Genomic DNA, 20,252 nt, shown 5'->3' on the forward strand with positions numbered 1-20,252 from the left:
CAAGAGCTCTAGAGAAATCGTACCGACTGCATAGCAGCGGCAGTCGCGTGTACTTGCAGCCTGTATTGTTTTTCATCAAGTATTAATTAATTGATTGCTTTTAATTAGTGAACTTTTAATTATTGCTTGAATTGCAATCATAGCACTTCCAAACTGGTAGGGCACCTCAATTAACCTCAAAATCAAGCATTTGTTTCGTGCTGAAGTGTGCCTGGTTGTTTCTTCCAAGAAAAAAAGTAAAACCCGCGAAATGCACGAAATACGAAATAGATGCGTGCTCGCGCGCCGCTACTCAAGCGCCTCCCAGCAACCTTTGAAAGATATGCGGCTGCATTCGTTTATCGCCGCATCGTACAAGGCTTCGTGATGTAGGATGGCTCGAGAGGTTTCGGACCTAACTAGCGTGGTGCGATAAGCGTCAGCATCTGCGGACTCAAGACTGTTGTGCTCGATCATGAAGCACTCGGGTTAGCTTTAACCTTCGCGTATGATGAAACAAAGATACAAAAGAAATTCGACCAATGTTAAAAAAACAGTGCGCAAAAGAGCGCGAAAGAAGAAAAAAAGCAGCTGTCGTAAGAACAGTAAAGAGCTACTCGGGAGTTTCATTAAAAATAAACCAATAGCACGTAAGGTGTCTCAGCTCCCAACAGAGAAACATCCAAAGGTGCAAATTGTTTAGCCTTTACCCTTTCTGTCTCTTGAACTCCGGAAACGAGGAAAAACAAAGCAGTATTTTTACCTAGTTCTATCTTTGTCGAAAGCCTTTTTTATGTAAGGATAGTATATGATAGTTTGACATCATGAAGGTGCGTTAAGCAGTCACGTTTTACACCAGTTTGGAGCGGTTATTTTCCACTGCCACTTATAACTCGTGCTCAAAACAGATCACCGTCTGAAGCAATACAGTACTTACTTTCCTACACTTGTGCTGTTGCAGCTTTGACTAACGGCGTTGGAATTTCGCGGCAGACTCTGCTTATTTGTGCCTTTAGGGCGTCCGGTGTGGTAGTTTGGCTGCTGTACACGCGACATTTCACGCAGCCCCACAGGAAGAAGTCCAGCGGTGTCATGTCCGGCGACCTTGTAGGCCACGGTACAGGTACGTGTCGGCCAATCCACTGCCCAGGGAAAAAGCTTGCCGAGCCACGCTCGAGACTAACTAATAGAATGCGCTGGGACACCATAGTGTTAACTACCCGTCTCGCAAAGGGCTTCGTGCGTTCTAAGTATTTTCGTCGGACTCCACAATGCCACATCCGGAATAGCTTGGCTACATTCCTCTTGTCGCCGTGCGCCGCCCCCAGAGCCAGGATCATTTTAGCTTTCTGATCATTCGTGAAGGGCATCACTGGCTTCTTGTAAGGCAGGTCACTGGCGTAGTACCACAGGTAGTACCGTTGAGATATCCCGTTGTTATCTACGCACTGACACGTCAAGCAAAAATGATTTACGTAATCAACAACAGCATATGCTGGCTGTACAGATCCGCCAAAACGCATTAGATGTATGTAGGTTGCCTGCGTAAGGTTTGTTTTTATTGCTAAAGGGAACAAAAGGAACGTACGTTCCGGGCGCGCCTGTCAACAGAACAAGATGAGTGCGGAAAATTACAGTCCCAAGTGCGCCGTCACGGGTTTCCGGCTTAACGGGTTCCCTGCGACCAGCTCACCCCAAATTTCGAAGCTTGTGATTTACCTCTCCCGCCTGACCTTGCCGAAGGTTCAACGCAATAGGAGCGCGCTCGTCTCACCGCAGTGAGGGGCGTGATCATGATTGCGCTCTCGGTCTCTGAGCGAAAATAGAATTAGTCTCTGCGCAGATCAAGCCATGTGGCGCATAACTTCGCGTACTGGAAGCTCCGTGTTACACCGAATGCAGGCTAAGGTCTGTACCCTTCTAATTCTCTGCTTTCCTCTCAAGAAAACACTAATAGTGGCCGGTCTGCATTCGATGTCTCTTTCTTTTTCTTTTTTCTTTTTGCTGGTGCCACCGTTGTTGCCTACTGCTTGTGTTGCGCTGCTGGTGATGATACATACAGATGAAGAAGATGCACAGTGGATGATATGTGGAGATAATGAAGTTGAAAGTCAGGCATGTGTTGCGCTCACAGCTACTATAACTTGTTTGACCAGCATTTCTGGCTGACCGATTCCGATAAACGCGACAATAATTTGTGAGGCTGACGTGTTTTCGAGCACTGAGAAAAATGATCAGCTGAGTGACGCAATGCCGTCTGACCTGACCAGTCTCGCATGGAGAATAAAGCCTCCCGACCAACCTGCCTTGTCTGTCTGAGAACATTGTATAATATATATGATTTTATCAGAACTGTTCAGCGTCGGTAATCTTCAACGTTCATACGAGAAAAGACCTGCCATCGCTTGATTCAGCGATGCACCCTTAAAGAATATATATGTTCGACACTGATTAACCAAAAAGTGGCAATCACGTGCGGAGAGTATTTTCGGCTTATTTCATAAATGCGGATTTTTTGGCGCGGTGTCGAGTGTTGACGTGTCCATATCCCACCACGCGATAATCATGATGTTAGCAAGGTCGAGAAGCATATACCGTGGAGTGTGCGCATTAATCGGCAATCAGGTGCAAAATATTTCGGTCAAGATGCTAGCGCGTAGTATCATGCAGCGTAAAAATGGGTGCCTCGACGCCGTGATGAAGGCGCGTCGTTCTGTGTGGTTGCCCCTCGGTCTTTTAAGAATCGTTCACGGATTCTAAACCGCCTCGCATACGCGCTTTACGGACGCAGCGAGGGAACCTTCTGCATCACTTGGCGTGCCGTTGAATGTGGTCACATGGAGAGCTTGGCAAGCCTGTTTCTTTCGCAGGCGCGGCGCCCTATGACAACCTGCAGGTGGCCGACGTGGGTGACGTGCCGGTCACCATGTACGACACGCAGCGCGCCGTGGGCGACATAGAGCGCTTCGTGCGGGGCCTGCTGAGTCACGGCTGCGTGCCCGTGGGCATCGGGGGCGACCACACCACCACCTATCCTGTGCTGAGGGCGATCAAGGTCGGCGCCACTGCATCCTTCGTTTGCCCAAATAGTTGTACATATCGCAGTGCATATACGTCTTGACGTCGCCGTTTTATTCCTTGACTCGGTGCCACTTATATTACACGATGTATACGAGCTTGGAGCTGCAACATCTCAAAAGCGGACAGCGTCTATGACACGGCGCTGACAAAAACGTGAATTTGGTAAGCGACACTGGCTCGCTTGTCACCATCTATTTCTCATATTATAGGGTATGTCCACTTGTGTGGCGTCACATATCAAATCGCAAAATCCTTGGGTCGTGTAGGCGGTGCTGCCAAGCGCTACAGACCACTGTCATCCGCGTGTCGCCTTTGTCTCCGTACACTGAAAGCATGCAAAACTAGCTGCTCCTTCCGTTTCCATAATGCGAAAACGCCCGTGTTCAGTGCATTGAGGGCACGGTAAAGATCCCTCAGCGGCCAAAATTAATCCGGAGTCCCCACTACGGCGTGCCTCATAATCAAATCGCGATTTTGGCACGTAAATGCACATAGTTCAATTCTGCTAATCTTACTGCGTATAGCTGTCTAATAATCTGCTATCGCAACCAATGCCTCGCCTTTCGGCTGAAACTGCTTTTCTTTTTTTCACGCAAACATGAATACATTTTAGCTTGCGCTGTAAGTATTCAGAAAACCATTCCCGAGTTATCGTATCAGTGCTGGCGACAAGAATTGGGGTATGCTTCTCAACATTTTTCTTGCATGACCATACTTTCGCTAATAAATATTCAAATTCAAATTACGTGATCGGAGCTAACCCCCGTGGTCGTAGCAGGTCGCAAACAGACATTTTCTGCGCACACACAAGCTTATTCCCGAACGAAGTTGTTGCACATAAAGTTAACAAGGACAACAGGAGCACGGCCGTAACAGCCCTACAAATCTGCCGCAATAAAGACTACAATGTAATGGGTAAAAAGAAACATCAGGCTGCTCTATTCGTCGCCTTCAGCTGGTAAGCTTGCTGACTATTAAATTTGCAGCGCAGATAAAATGAATAAATTGAAGTTGCAGTCAAACGCCTTGATAACGAAGTTCTCGGGATCTACAAAATCCTTTGTTATGCAGGTCACTTCGCTGTAAAGGTCGTGAATCCTAACGCTCGCAATAGTACAGGCTAAACACGCTCGACAAAAAAGCGAAAAAACCTTTTTGGCATGTAATAAAGAGAGACTTAATGAAATAAGTCGCAAACTTTTCTGTGCCCGCTTTGTATGACAGAAGTGGGACTGCAGCCAACCATGTGCACCTAGGTTCACATCATGCTCCGAGGCGAAACGCAGGAACTAGGCAACGTAGAACTGCAGGTTGTTGAACACCTTCATTATCGCCTCGCTTGCCGTCAAAATTCTTGGTTCGTTTACAGTGTCTTCATCATTGTTGCCTTCCTTAACGTTCGCGTCCCTTTTGCCTTAGATGGCTTTCAAGCCATCGTCGGTAGACAGTTACGACTACATGATCACGTCATCCTTAACTGCAATGTATTATTGGTCACATCCGCTGCTGCCTTACAAGAAGCATCGTACGAGTTCAGTGATTCCTGGAGCAGTGCAGCGGAACAACTTCTGATATCGGCACGCTGGTCAAGTGCGTCGCTAGCGCCGTGGTTAGCACTAGCGCAGAGCGCAGCTCCGTGTCTTCGGTGGAGGGCATGCAGCGCAGCAGCTGCATGTATACAGCAACAAATCAGCCATCTGCGTAGGTGGGCAAAATAAACAGAACTCACTCAGGCTCAATTACAAAACGTTATTTTGTTTAGGAATCACTCGGACTCACCAATATTCTACTCAGCCGGGCTCAATCGGACTCAGACTCACCGAAGTTCTGCTTAGCCGGGCTTACTCAGACTCAAACTGCCAAAATTCTTCTCAGCCGGACTCACTCAGACTCAAACAGGAGGGTCAGTCTTAGTCTGAGTGAGTCTGAGTGAGTCGATTCATGAATGAGTTTGCCGACCTAAGACCGTCGGAGCGCCTAAATTTCTTCTTGTTCGGGCAAATTCGTTCTAGTGTTCGTCGTTGTAGAGGTGTTCACAATACATATGAAAGATAGGAATTTGACCGGGATATATTCATTCGCTGTACAGGTCATTTCGTTGTATAGGCGTTCGACTGTATACTTACACTGCCACTGCAGCTTTGGCCAACGTCTTGTATCGTCTACCCACTCACTGCTCAACGTGGTGACCGAAGTAGTGGCTGTCTGAGCCGTGCCTGCGGCTGCCGTGGCCATTGTAAACAAGCGAGCAAACGCCGATCAAACGGCGTTCAATGTCGGGCGCGACCACCACGTGAGCACATATGGCGGCGCCCATGGGTATACGGTGCTGCTGCAGGAGAAGCACGGTCCCGTGGGGCTGCTGCACCTGGACGCGCATGCGGACGTGAACCCGACCATGATGCACTGCGAGGTGGCGCACGGCACGCCTTTCTACCGGGCCGTCCAGGAGGGCCTGCTGGACACACGCCGCGTCGTACAGATCGGCCTGCGCGGCTCCGTCTACGGGCCCAACGAGGAGCGATGGAGCCTGCAGCACGTGCGTATACACACACCGCTGGCCACTTGCGAGCCGCTGGGCACGCGCGGACAAAACTGGAGATATCAGTTTCACTCGGCTGGACCGCCGATTTCCCGATAAATCCTGTTGATTCCTTCAGTGACGCACTCAGCAGTGTAACGTTGGAAGCTATTGTTAGGCAGACAAGGCGCAGCGTTTCACAGGAGCCCTGTGACGAGGCAAATACGTAGAGGGCTGATATAGCGATGTTCCACCTATGTTCCAGATATGGTTCCGGCCAACGGGCGCGGCGTCGACCGCATGTGCAAAACCGATCTGCTTTTCCATCGCGTACAGTCCAAGGTATAAGTAAACTGGTAGCGAAGCTTCCGTAGAAGCCCACATGTCTAGAAAGTGGTGGCGTGTTGCAACCGTCGCCGCCCTCTGTTGTGGTGACTACTTCTGTCAAAAAGAAAAAGAAAAAAAATGTTGCTGACCGATCCCACGCGCTGTGGGAATCGACGTTATTCGAAGCATTTTGCAGGTACCTGGCTATCCAGCATCGTTTGGCCTTTCGAAAACCGTTACCAGATGAACTAACGTGCTTGGGCATGCGCTAACACTCCACTAAGAAAACAGTAAAAAAGTAAGTGCAACGATAGATATAAGATATAAATGCTAAACAACCAAAATATAGATGAACAGTGATAGTGACCACTCTTAAGGTAACACGCGACACGGTGAAAATTTGCCGAACCAAATGATCCCGCACGACACGTCCTTTCAACGCATATACTACATTACTCGTGAGGGCTAGCTAACTCTAAGCCGAGCTGGACATATTGTGCGTCCTGGGGAAAGCTAATGTATACCAGCACTTGTCCAAGTCTTTGTAACGTCAAAGTTGGCTGCGAATTGTAATACCGATGTAGATGTATACATAATACTTTTGCGTCTGGTTGCAACGCATTCAAACATTTAACGATATACTACGAGCCCCCGGAGAGCAAAAGCAATATTCGGCTCTATAGCGACGAGTCATTTTTTAAAATGTGAGTTCTTTTGGCGTCTCTTGGAGCCCTACGGCTCGCCTGACTACAGCTTCACAAATTAGTACATTTCTGGCTTTTAGTAGCGAATGTCGTTTCAAGTTCGAAGCAGTGTCGCCATATTTTCTTACCAGAATGCCGCCAAAACAACATTCAAAGGCCCCTATAATCCACTAAGAATTTTAGTGAATGGGTTAAAAATTTGCTACGAAGAATTTTACCTAAAGAGAAAATCGAGTGTTGTAAACAAGCATTTTTAATGCCAGAAAGCATCAATTATTAATCTGACATCGCTGTATGTATGCAGTAAAAACCGAAAGAAACTTGCCTAACTATGTCTATGCCAAAGATTTTTTTAACCTTTTAAAAATTGATCTTTACAATATAATATGAGCAGTAAGAGATATGCGAATATTCACTTTATCGCAGCGTCTATTATTAATTATGACTGTGTTCCAATACTCGCCGTAGACGGCAAAGTAGACGGCTAAGTGGACAGCGGCCATCTTAATTCTCGTTCCAATTCTCACGAAGACGTCAAAGTAGACAGCTTCGAGAACGACAGCACGGGGGCTAGGGCACCTCAAGCTGCCTCATTGCAGCTTTTATCTTAGCCCCCGTCATTGTATTTTAGCAATGGAAACAAATAAAGAAAAGAAAAAAGAAAAGAAAGTGAAAAACGATGCAGGCTACCTTCCTGTCCAAACAATATGGCGGCTGTACAGGACCTTTGGAAACTCGACGAGAAGGTCGTCTGCCCACAAGAGAATGGAGACACGCTTTCCTATTCTCTTAATGTAAGTCACATTGTGTTCTTCATAGCTTCGCAGGCGCAAAGATTTAATATACAGAAAGAACGTGTGCTTTTCTCAACTTTTCCTTTGTCTTCGCGTGGTGGCGTCACGTCGCAGAAGCGTCTTCCAGACGGCTCGAAACGCGTTCCATTACTTGGCTTCACAGCTGTTTCCGGCTGTCTCCTTAGCTGTCTACGTAGACTATATTCGATGCTGGCCAGAATTGGAACACACCCTATGTGTATTACAAATCACTGCTGCCATTCCGCTAAAGCAAGATTCAAAGTCCGCTAGAAGTCACTAAACATCCTTGTGAACTCGCAGTAAATGAGCCAAAAAACTTTCATGCAACAGCGACTGAAAAATCCGCTATATCAATTAAAAGCGTATTTTATTCTGCTAAATATTATGGCACCAGAAAGTCCACTAATATTAGAACACTGTTTGGCAATACATTAGGCTGTTACACAAATGAGCAGACAAGGCATCCGGACCGTTCGAATGTTCACGCAGCTGGCGTTATATTTCTTTTTTGTGCCGCAAAAAGCTATGTTGTTTTTTGTTCAGAAATTTTGCCACGTAATTCACAAACCACAGCTGACCTATGGTCAAAAATGTCGAAAGACTAGAGCCAGTTAAATATAGAAGCGAACGAGCTTGCCATGAGCGCTTCTCCTCCTTTGCTATAAATGTACCATTGTGAAATGCTCGAGGCTTCCTTCATTTAGAATCATAAGATCTCTGCACTTGGGTGGCCCGTCAGTGGAGGTCGAGCCCGAAGGAAAGGTAGCCCTACAGCGAGAGTACAGGTGAGGACTAACCCTTGGACCTAAAAGCGAGAACAGTGCTTCCGTTTGCGGACGGTGTAGTCGAAGGGGCGCGCCATATAATCGTGCAGGGTAGCGATTCTGCGCCGCAGCGTGCGGCCGTTCTCGTTTGGGGAGGCCGCTTGCTCGCCGCCATTACTCCACATGCGGCGCCGGCTTGCTCGCGTGCAGGGCTTCCACATCATCCAGGCGCAGGAATGCTGGTTCAAATCTATGGTGCCCATCATGGAGACCAAGGTGCTGCCCGTGCTGGGCTCCGGCCCCGTCTATATATCTTTCGACATCGATTGTCTGGACCCCGCATTCGCCCCAGGCACTGGTGAGAGGCGCCAGGAATTAAGCACGCGCGCACCATTCCCCCGGCAGCCCGCCCCACTTTATTGCTTTTTCGACATTCGAGTGGCTCGCGCGCTTTTAACGCGCATTACTTTATGAATGCCTCCGGGCTCCCGTCCTCCCGGTGCCCTTCCCTTTTCTCTTTCTTTCTTTCTTTCTTTCTTTCTTTCTTTCTTTCTTTCTTTTTCTGCTGCCGCTGGTCCTATATGTTCCTTGTGAATTTGCACCCCCCCGTGCTGCGGCCCATCAATATATAGGCCAAAAGGACGATGAAAAGAAAGTCGCACGGAAGCCCGGAAGCGGCTTGGCGAAATGCGATGACGAGAACGACGACGATATGGGCTTGTAGGAGGGTCCGCGAAAGGGAGCTGAGGCGTTCGCTAATATCGGCCCCAAGATGTCAGCTGCCGTGGCGACTTCACACAGCAGATTCTGCGTTGAATTCGTGTCCAGTTGCCTCTCGTGCTTAATATTTTTTTTTCTTAGCCGAATCATTGAACAGTGTTCTTCACATGCATATATGTATACGCGTATAAGCATGCCCTTTAGGTCTACTTTTTAGCGTCCCTTTCTCAATAGAACATCACTGAAACTGTAGGTGGTGCTGTGCTTGTAGTTAATAAGGTTTTATGCCACTAATCTGTGGAGAAAGTAAACATTTTACTGCAGACCAGGAACTGCGTCCCTGCCTGCAGCGCCATGCGTGGGTTTGGCCTCACTGCGCATGCACAGGCGCCTCAGAGCCTGCCGAGCGCTTGCGCAGTGCAATCGTGCATAACCGACTCTGCAACAATTTCATACGCTTCGTTTTTGGAAAGAGCACGCTAAAGTTGGCCAAATAGTGCCCGAAATTCGGAAGCATTAAAATTAACTCTTTTAAAATTTTGGCACGTCCGTGTGAGTGTGGTGTTGAGGGTTTTATGCTTATGTGATGAGGACAGCGTTGCTTCACCTGCAGTAAGCGCTCAGCGTGCTATGCGTTACTGCGTTCTCTTTCAGGTACTCCAGAAATTGGTGGTTTGACAAGCGCACAGGCGCTCGAGGTCATACGCAGCTGCAAAGGACTCAACATCGTCGGCGCTGACTTGGTTGAGGTAAACAGTGGTCGCTGCATCATCGATCACAACGTCACCTTTATGTAAGGAGAATGACGCATTTCCCCAAGAATAGTAGATTGGGCTTGTTGGTTTCCCATCCTGGTGTTAACAGCGCAAAACACAGAAGGGACGCGAGACAAGAAGACGACACCACAAGGGCTGCACGACCTCTCACAGCGCTTGTGATGTCGTCTTCTCGTCTCGTGTCCCTTCTACGTTTTCCGCCGTTAACACCAGGTGCTTCTCCAAGTATGATCGGCACGAGAGCTAGCTTTAGCACCTGTGGACAACGTGACTCAGTCAACTTCCGAGGGTCAGTCAATCAATGAAGCCCTTAAGTGATGCGCAAAAGTCCTGATTATTGCCCGATTCGCTGTAACAACGAGAAAATGCGTAGCCGAAGCGACGGGCTAACACGCGAAACAACTTCGGAGCACATTGATATGAATCCTGGCACAGAGTGCTGTCGGAACTAAGCGGGCCGCAGGGTTCTTCCCTTGCTCTTTCCATCCACGCACTGTAACATCAGTGTGTGCAGCCAACACCATGCCACAGTGATTCTTGCTGACTGTATAACCATGTGCCGATCGCGCACACCTATCACAGGCCAGGGTTGCATGTTCAGTACTAGATAGGCAGAGACGCGAGCAGCGAATTTGCAAAGACATTATCGAATTCAAGAACGATGCAGACTATGTGCTACCTAGCTGTTCGAACGAAATGCCGGCTGGCCAACCGGGAAGTTCGACGAGAAGTTCGCCAGCATCAAGCTAGCACTCTTCCTGCGTGAAGACCCTTGTGTGTGTTTAAATGTGGTTTGAATGTAACTTTAAGATCACGAAGAACGCTCAGATTTGAAAAAAGGCGATTAAATATGCGCGCACGGCTAGGCACAAAATGCATAATAGTGAATGCTCACCGTTCGGGTTACTTGAAACAGTGGAACTTCATTTGAAGAACACATTAAGAAGTTTGTTGTGGCTTCCTTAGAAAAAGCAAACCAATATGGCGCATACTAACAATAGGTGTACACGGTTTCTGGGGGTACTTAGGGTACGTGAGGGTACACCTTCTAGGGGACCAATAATCTAATGGATTTGGAAAATCTGATTGAGTCCTGTCTAGTAAGCAACGCAAACATTAGGGGGGAAATCAATGGAAAGGGAAACTAACACATAGCATCACGAATTAAACACCAAAACCGCCAAGAAATGATAGAAATTCCTGAACAGCTGAGCAAATATATGACGGTGTCAACTTGAGAAGCCTGTTGGACCCAGCGACACTGTCTTGGACACAGCAAATTACATGCATTTCCGCCCACTCCAGATATCGGTCATATATCACGGGGAAAAAAAGTAACGTTTCATAAATCTATTAATACCTCTTTGCACAATGCAGACCAAAATTATTACGCCGATTATGCAAAAGAAGAATTTCGAAGGCGGTGAAGCTTATAAATAGGTAGAGGTACAATGACTGGAATGATACCTTTCACAAATATGCGAAATTGAAGCCAAGCGCTGTACAGAAGTCAATTCTGCTTAGCAGAAATCCATAGACGATGATCACTTTCGAGATATCCGTACTTAAAATGTGCTAAGAAATACATTTTCGTTCCCGTCAATATTTTCCCAAAAGCGTCTGTCAAGCAGTTCGGGACGATCTTAAACGTCAGTGCATTTCTGGTGGATTTGGGGGAACGATATCTCGAAAATAGCACTAGCTTTAGCATGCCTTTTAAGCATACACGGCTTCACTGCTGCTCGACTTGTCAACACGTGATCGAAAGCCAATAAGTAAAAAGTTAATTGGGGAATATTTTAAGTTGCTAACATTACATTAGGATTTCTCACGCATGTCATCATCATCAGCCTGGTTACGCCCACTGCAGGGCAAAGGCATCTCCCATACTTCTCCAACTACCCCGGTCATGTACTAATTGTGGCCATGTTGTCGCTGCAAACTTCTTAATGTCATCCGCCCACCTAACTTTCTGCCGCCCCCTGCTACGCTTCCCTTCCCTTGGAATCCAGTCCGTAACCCTTAATGACCATCGGTTATCTTCCCTCCTCATTACATGTCCTGCCCATGCCCATTTCTTTTTCTTGATTTCAACTAAGATGTCATTTACCCGCGTTTGTTCCCTCACCCAATCTGCCCTTTTCTTATCCCTTAACGTTACACCCATCATTCTTCTTTCCATAGCTCGTTGCGTCGTTCTCAATTTAGGCAGAACCCTTTCCGTAAGCCTCCAGGTTTCTGCCCCATACGTGAGTACTGGTAAGACACAGCTGTTATACACTTTTCTCTTGAGGGATACTGGAAACCTGCTGTTCATGATTTGAGAATGCCTGCCAAGCGCACTCCAGCCCATTCTTATTCTTCTGATTATTTCAGTCTCATGATCCGGATCCGTGGTCACTACCTGCCCTAAGTAGATGTATTCCCTTACCACTTCCAGTGCCTCGTTACCTATCGTAAACTGCTGTTCTCTTCCGAGACTGTTAAACATTACTTTAGTTTTCTGCAGGTTAATTTTTAGACCCACCCTCCTGCTCTGCCTCTCCAGGTCAGTGAGCATGCATTGCAATTGGTCCCCTGAGTTACTAAGCAAGGCAATATCATCAGCGAATCGCAAGTTACTAAGGTATTCTCCAATAACTCTTATCCCCAATTCATCCCAATCCAGGTCTCTGAATACCTCCAGTGAACACGCTGTGAATAGCATTGGAGAGATCGTATCTCCTAGTCTGACGCCTTTCTTTATTGGGATTTTGTTGCTTTCTTTATGGAGGACTACGGTGACTGTCGAGCCGCTATAGATATCTTTCAATATTTTTACATATGGCTCATCTACACCCTGATTCCGTAATGCCTCCATGACTGCTGAGGTTTCGACTGAATCAAACGCTTTTTCGTAATCAATGAAAGCTATATATAAGGGTTCGTTATATTCCACACATTTCTCTATCACCTGATTGATAGTGCGAATATGGTCTATTGTTGAGTAGCCTTAACGGAATCCTGCCTGGTCCTTTGGTTGACAGAAGTCTAAGGTGTTCCTGATTCTATTTGCGATTACCTTAGTAAATACTTTGTAGGCAACGGGCAATAAGCTGATCGGTCTATAATTTTTCAAGTCTTTGGCGTCCCCTTTCTTATGGATTAGGATTATGTTAGCGTTCTTCCAAGATTCCGGTACGCTCGAGGTCATGAGGCATTGTGTATATAGGGCGGCCAGTCTTTCTAGAACAATGTCCCCACCATCCTCAACAAATCTGCTGTTACCTGATCCTCCCCAGCTGCCTTCCCCCTTTGCATAGCTCCCAAGGCGTTCTTTACTTCTTCCGGCGTTACTTGTGGGATTTCAAATTCCTCGAGACTGTTCTCTCTTCCATTGTCGTCGTGGGTGCTACTGGTACTGTACAAATCTCTATAGAACTCCTCAGCCACTTGAACTATCTCATCCATATTAGTAATGATATTGCCGGCTTTGTCTCTTAACGCATACATCTGATTCTTGCCTATTCCTAGTTTCTTCACTGCTCTTAGGCTTCCTCCGTTCCTAAGAGCATGTTCAATTTTATCCATATCATACTTACTTATGTCAGCTGTCTTACGCTTGTTGATTAACTTAGAAAGTTCTGCCAATTCTATTCTAGCTGTAGGGTTAGAGGCTTTCATACATTGGCGTTTCTTGATGAGATCTTTCGTCTCCTGCGATAGCTTGCTGGTATCCTGTCTAACGGAGTTAACACCGACTTCTATTGCACACTCCTTAATGATGCCCATAAGATTGTCGTTCATTGCTTCAACACTACGGTCCTCTTCCTGAGCTAAAGCCGAATACCTGTTCTGTAGCTTAATCCGGAATTCCTCTAGTTTCCCTCTTACCGCTAACTCATTGATTGGCTTCTTATGTACCAGTTTCTTCCGGTCCCTCCTGAAGTCTAGGTTAATTCGAGTTCTTACCATCCTATGGTCACTGCAGCGCACCTTGCCGAGCACGTCCACATCTTGTATGATGCCAGGGTTAGCGCAGAGTATGAAGTCTATTTCATTTATAGTCTCGCCATTTGGGCTCCTCCACGTCCACTTTCGGCTAACCCGCTTGTGGAAGAAGGTATTCATTATCCGCATATTATTCTGTTCTGCAAAGTCTGCTAATAACTCTCCCCTGCTATTCCTAGTGTCTATGCCATATTCCCCCACTGATTTGTCTCCAGCCTGCTTCTTGCCTACCCTGGCATTGAAGTCGCCCATCAGTATAGTGTATTTTGTTTTGACTTTACCCATCACCGATTCCACGTCTTCATAAAAGCTTTCGACTTCCTGGTCATCATGACTGGATGTAGGGGCGTAGACCTGTACGACCTTCAATTTGTACTTGGGCTGCTGAGCACGAGGTCGCGGGATCGAATCCCGGCCACGGCGGCCCCATTTCGATGGGGGCGAAATGCGAAAACACCCGTGTACTTTGATTTAGGTGCACGTTAAAGAACCCCAGGTGGTCGAAATTTCCGGAGTCCTCCACTACGGCGTGCCTCATAATCAGAAAGTGGTTATGGCACGTAAAACCCCATAATTTAATTAAATTTTTTTTAATTTGTACCTCTTATTAAGTTTCACAACAAGACCTGCCACCCTCTCGCTAATGCTATAGAATTCCTGTATCATCATCATCATCAGCCAAGTTACGCCCACTGCAGGGCAAAGGCCTCTCCCATACTTCTCCAACTACCCCGGTCATGTACTAATTGTGGCCATGTTGTCCCTGCAAACGTCTTAATGTCATCCGCCCACCTAACTTTCTGCCGCCCCCTGCTACGCATCCCTTCCCTTGGAATCCAGTCCGTAACCCTTAGTGACCATCGGTTATCTTCCCTCCTCATTACATGTCCGGCCCATGCCCATTTCTTTTTCTTGATTTCAACTAAGATGTCGTTTACCCGCGTTTGTTGCCTCACCCAATCTGGTCTTTTCTTATCCCTTAATGTCACACCCATCATTCTTCTTTCCATAGCTCGTTGCGTCGTCCTCAATTTCAGCAGAACCCTTTTCGTAAGTCTCCAGGTTTCTGCCCCATATGTGAGTACTGGTAACACACAGCTGTTATACACTTTCCTTTTGAGGGATAGTGGCATCCTGCTGTTCATGATTTGAGAATGCCTGCCAAACGCACCCCAGCCCATTCTTATTCTTCTGGTTATTTCAGTCTCATGATCCGGATCCGTGGTCACTACCTGCCCTAAGTAGATGTAGTCCCTTACCCCTTCCAGTGCTTCGCTACCTATCGTAAACTGCTGTTCTCTTCCGAGCCTGTTAAACATTACTTTAGTTTTCTGCAGATTAATTTTCAGACCCACCCTTCTGCTTTGCCTCTCCAGGTCAGTGAGCATGCATTGCAATTGGTCTCCTGAGTTACTAAGCAAGGCAATATCATCAGCGAATCGCAAGTTGCTAAGGTATTCTCCATCAACTTTTATCCCCAATTCTTCCCACTCCAGGCCTCTGAATACCTCCTGTAAACATGCTGTGAATAGCATTGGAGATATCGTATCTCCCTGTCTGACGCCTTTCTTTATAGGGATTTTGTTGCTTTCTTTGTGGAGGACTACGGTGGCTGTGGAGCCGCTATAGATATCTTCCAGTATCTTTACATATGGCTCATCTACACCCTGATTCCGTAATGCCTCCATGACTGCTGAGGTTTCGACTGAATCAAACGCTTTCTCGTAATCAATGAAAGCTATATATAACGGTTGGTTATATTCTGCACATTTCTCTATCACTTGATTGATAGTGTGAATATGGTCTATTGTTGAGTAGCCTTTACGGAATCCTGCCTGGTCCTTTGGTTGACAGAAGTCTAAGGTGTTCCTGATTCTATTTGCGATTACCTTAGTAAATACTTTGTAGGCAACGGACAGTAAGCTGATCGGTCTATAATTTTTCAAGTCTTTGGCGTCCCCTTTCTTATGGATTAGGATTATGTTAGCGTTCTTCCAAGATTCCGGTACGCTCGAGGTTATGAGGCATTGCGTATACAGGGTGGCCAGTTTCTCTAGAACAATCTGACCACCATCCTTCAACAAATCTGCTGTTACCTGATCCTCCCCGGCTGCCTTCCCCCTTTGCATAGCTCCTAAGGCTTTCTTTACTTCTTCTGGCGTTACCTGTGGGATTTCGAATTCCTCTAGGCTATTCTCTCTTCCACTATCGTCGTGGGTGCCACTGGTACTGTATAAATCTCTATAGAACTCCTCAGCCACTTGAACTATCTCATCCATATTAGTAACGATATTGCCGGCTTTGTCTCTTAATGCACACATCTGATTCTTGCCTATCCCTAGTTTCTTCTTCACTGTTTTTAGGCTTCCTCCGTTCCTGAGAGCCTGTTCAATTCTATCCATATTATAGTTCCTGATGTCCGCTGTCTTACGCTTGTTGATTAACTTAGAAAGTTCTGCCAGTTCTATTCTTGCTGTAGGGTTAGAGGCTTTCATACATTGGCGTTTCTTGATCAGATCTTTCGTCTCCTGCGATAGCTTACTGGTTTCCTGTCTAATGGAGTTACCACCGACTTCTATTGCGCACTCCTTAATGGTTCCCATGAGATAGTCGTTCATTGCTTCAACACTAAGGTCCTCTTCCTGAGTTAAAGCCGAATACCTGTTCTGTAGCTTGATCCGGAATTCCTCTAGTTTCCCTCTTACCGCTAACTCATTGATTGGCTTCTTGTGTACCAGTTTCTTCCGTTCCCTCCTCAAGTCTAGGCTAATTCGAGTTCTTACCATCCTATGGTCACTGCAGCGTACCTTGCCGAGTACGTCTACATCTTGTATGATGCCAGGGTTCGCGCAGAGTATGAAGTCGATTTCATTTCTAGTCTCACCATTCGGGCTCCTCCACGTCCACTTTCGACTAACCCGCTTGCGGAAAAAGGTGTTCATTATCCGCATATTACTCTGTTCTGCAAACTCTACTAATAATTCTCCTCTGCTATTCCTAGAGCCTATGCCATATTCCCCCACTGACTTGTCTCCAGCCTGCTTCTTGCCTACCCTGGCATTGAAGTCGCCCATCAGTATAGTGTATTTTGTTTTGACTTTACCCATCGCCGATTCCACGTCTTCATAAAAGCTTTCGACTTCCTGGTCATCATGACTGCATGAAGGGGCATAGACTTGTACCACCTTCAATTTGCACCTCTTATTAAGTTTCACAACAAGACCTGCCACCCTCTCGTTAATGCTATAGAATTCCTGTATGTTACCAGCTATTTCCTTATTAATCAGGAATCCGACTCCTAGTTCTCGCCTCTCCGCTAAGCCCCGGTAACACAGTACATGCCCGCTTTTTAGCACTGTATATGCTTCTTTTGTCCTCCTAACCTCACTGAGCCCTATTATATCCCATTTACTACCCTCTAATTCCTCCAATAACACTGCTAGACTCGCCTCACTAGATAGCGTTCTAACGTTAAACGTTGCCAGGTTCAGATTCCAATGGCGGCCTGTCCGGAGCCAGGTATTCTTAGCACCCTCTGCAGCGTTACAGATCTGACCGCCGCCGTGGTCAGTTGCTTCGCGGCTGCTGGGGACTGAGGGCCGGGGTTTGATTGTTGTATTCATATAGGAGGTTGTGGCCAAGTACTGCACCAGGGTGGCCAATCCTGCTCTGGTGAGAGAGTGCGTTACCGGTTCTGGTCACCGGGATCAGGCCGCACTCCAGGCCTGTTTGTGCAATTTTCTCAACACACGTTTTTTTTTTTGTATTTCCCGGTGGAGAATTGCGCGGCACCGGGATTTGAATCACGGTCCTCTTGCACTGGAGACGGATACTCTACCGTCCCCGCAGGAGTTAAATTAAAAATTGAATTATGGTGTTTTGCGTGACAAAACCACTTTCTGATTATGCACGCCGTAGTGGAGGACTCCGAAAATTTCGACCACCTGGGGTTCTTTAACGTGCACCTAATTCTAAGTACACGGGTGTTTTCGCATTTCGCCCCCATCGAAATGCGGCCGCCGTGGCCGGGGTCCGATCCCGCGACCTCGTTCTCAGCAGTCTAACACCATGACCACTGAGCAACCACGGCGGGTCCCGCAGGAGTTGTACGCCTCATTTAACCTACAGTGGTGCCCTATTTGATCAGTCAAGGTGGACCAATCTGAGCTCGGTTATACAGCATGGATGGCACTCGGCTAGAGAACCTGGTATTTATGACCTGCACATGTGTGCCCACACATAATTGAGGATATATAATTTTTTTTTAGGAGGGTTTCCGTACAGTGATAAAAGGAAGGAAAATACATTAGAAGAAAAAAAAAGAAAAAAAGGGAACATAACATGTGATTTGAACTCGTGATCCTTCAATGTTGCCCGGAAAGGTAGCTCAGTCGGTTGGTTCGTCAAGCCAACGGTTCCTTTCAAACGCCAAAGCTCCTGCTCCGAGCCTCATACTTATGTGGAAAGGGACTGATGTTGTCCGCGGCAGTCGATTTTTGCTGATTCTGAGTGGTTGGAAGGCATAATTTCTTTGAAAAATGGCCGCCAGAAGAGCAGCGTGAACACGAGCGGCTTTATAGACTAGGAAAACTGCCTTAAAATATTTAGACTTGAGGGGAAGCTTCGTTAACAAACTATAACACGGCAATCAGCACTCGTATACGACGAGAGAAATTATTGAGACGTGGGAAATTCCCTTGAAATAAATCTGGTTTGCGAGACAAATGCTTGTATGTATTGAATCTCTTAAAAGATGAGGGGGGGAAATATGCGCTCACCGAGAGGGCATCTTCAGCACGAGACCACCGCGAGGCACCTTACTGAGATGTAGAGAGCTTCGCGGCCGGAACGAAATCTCCCCTCTCCGCCGGCCCAGGGTGGAAAACGTGCTTTCCGATCGCTCAAGATTGCGCGGATATTGTATAGCTCTAGCGTCTAGGAAAAAGCTTAAACAGGTGCGGGGGCGGCACGCATAGCGTGGGAAGCTAGCCGCCGGAATAGCTATCTCAAGAACTGCTGCTGGCGAGGGCGAAATACCTTCGTGTAATTATAATAACCCTAATAGGACTTCTTTCAAAGAAAAAAAAGAGAAGAAAAAGAAAAGGGAAACGGCTCAGAAGGCTATACTACGAGAGCTATGACTGATACTTTTCTATATATATGTATTCATCTCATCTATGGGATCGCATGCGCGCGCTGTTGGTTTTAAAGCGCAACCGTGGTAGGGAAACGGAAGGCGATATAAGCATGCGTGTCCTGTATACTACCTGTATTCTGTATACTACCTGTACCTGTAATTCCTGTATACTACCAGCTATATCCTTATTAATCAGGAATCCGACTCCTAGTTCATGTAATGTCCGCCTATTCTAAAAATCCACGTAAAAAGGCGGAGCGGCGCCGTCTGGCACATTCGACTTTTGGAAAGTCTGTTCGAAAAGCAGATGGTTTATATGTTGCCACCTGTCATAAAAACGGTTTTCCAATTCATGCTATTACGTAATCGGTCCCTTACTGCGCTTTGGAAGCGATACGTTAAAAGGGCCTTTAATCAAACGCCACCTAAATGTTTTCCTTGTGTGCGCGTACCATTTGCAGGTTTCACCACCGTACGACACAAGCGGCAACACTGCACTGACGGCCGCTAACCTGCTCTTCGAGATGATATGCGTGTTACCAGGAGTGAAGTGCCTGGATTAGGAGCCAATGAAGAAGAAAAAGAAAAGTTGTGCCATTGCACAGCGTACATTGGCCATTGTGTATGTGCTGGGTGCAGCATAAGTGACACGATCGATACTCCAGACGTTATTGTTAGTCAATAAACTACGCGCACACAACGACCGCTTATTTTACCATTCTCTTGTGCTTACACAATCCAGCCTTATGATTTCTACAATAAGGAAATCTTACTCTGTACAGTCGAGAGCCCCATGAAAGACAGACTGCTGTATAATGTACCTAGGAAGTTCCTCAAACGGCCTCGTTCCTGGACCTGACAGCATTAACCTGAAATCACCAGAAATATTGAATATGTTTACCATGGTCACGTCTTTAATGCAGCGAGATACACTGACAAAAAAATGCGGCAGAACCCATTTCACGATGACTGTCGACGGAAATGGGATTAGCATTCAAGCAGTGCAGTGACACCGTATTGCTGAAGTCACATTTATTTAAAATTTGTAGTGGTCATGCATTCTGAGAAGTTGCTTCGGCGGCACGTGACGCACTCTGTCTCCAGAATCGGCTCGCTTTGCTATGACACTCACTTGCCAAGGTCATTCGTGAACATGACGACGACGCAGTGATGATGACGGAACGACGTCGCTGGAACGACAGCGATGGTGTGACGACGACGGCATGATGACAGTGATATGATGATTCTGGAATTCTGATAGTCTAACGACGGCAGCGTGACATCGACAGCTTGAGGACAATGGGACGACAACAGGCGTACGACGTTGACGGCATGACGACAACCGGATGACAAAAGTGGAATGGCGACGATGGCTTCATCACGACATTATGACGACGGCGCTATTACAACGGATGCATGACAGCTAGCGACTGTCTGA

At 46.8% G+C, this 20,252-nt stretch overlaps 1 protein-coding gene across 2 annotated transcripts in view; it reads left to right on the plus strand.

The window, feature by feature from the left end:
- Positions 1-19,518, plus strand: part of LOC142557781 (guanidinobutyrase-like) — a 30,790-nt gene extending 11,272 nt beyond the window's left edge. For both annotated transcript variants that reach the window (XM_075669896.1, XM_075669905.1), the window contains 5 exons: positions 2,850-3,034; positions 5,399-5,599; positions 8,402-8,549; positions 9,566-9,660; positions 19,276-19,518. In XM_075669896.1, coding sequence (XP_075526011.1) covers positions 2,850-3,034; positions 5,399-5,599; positions 8,402-8,549; positions 9,566-9,660; positions 19,276-19,377 — 731 coding nt within the window. In that variant the 3' untranslated portion in view covers positions 19,378-19,518. The remainder of the gene's footprint in view (positions 1-2,849; positions 3,035-5,398; positions 5,600-8,401; positions 8,550-9,565; positions 9,661-19,275) is intronic.
- The last annotated feature ends 734 nt before the right edge of the window (positions 19,519-20,252 follow it).

The sequence above is a fragment of the Dermacentor variabilis genome, chromosome 1 (genome assembly GCF_050947875.1).
Source record: "Dermacentor variabilis isolate Ectoservices chromosome 1, ASM5094787v1, whole genome shotgun sequence".
Lineage (NCBI taxonomy): Eukaryota > Metazoa > Arthropoda > Arachnida > Ixodida > Ixodidae > Dermacentor > Dermacentor variabilis.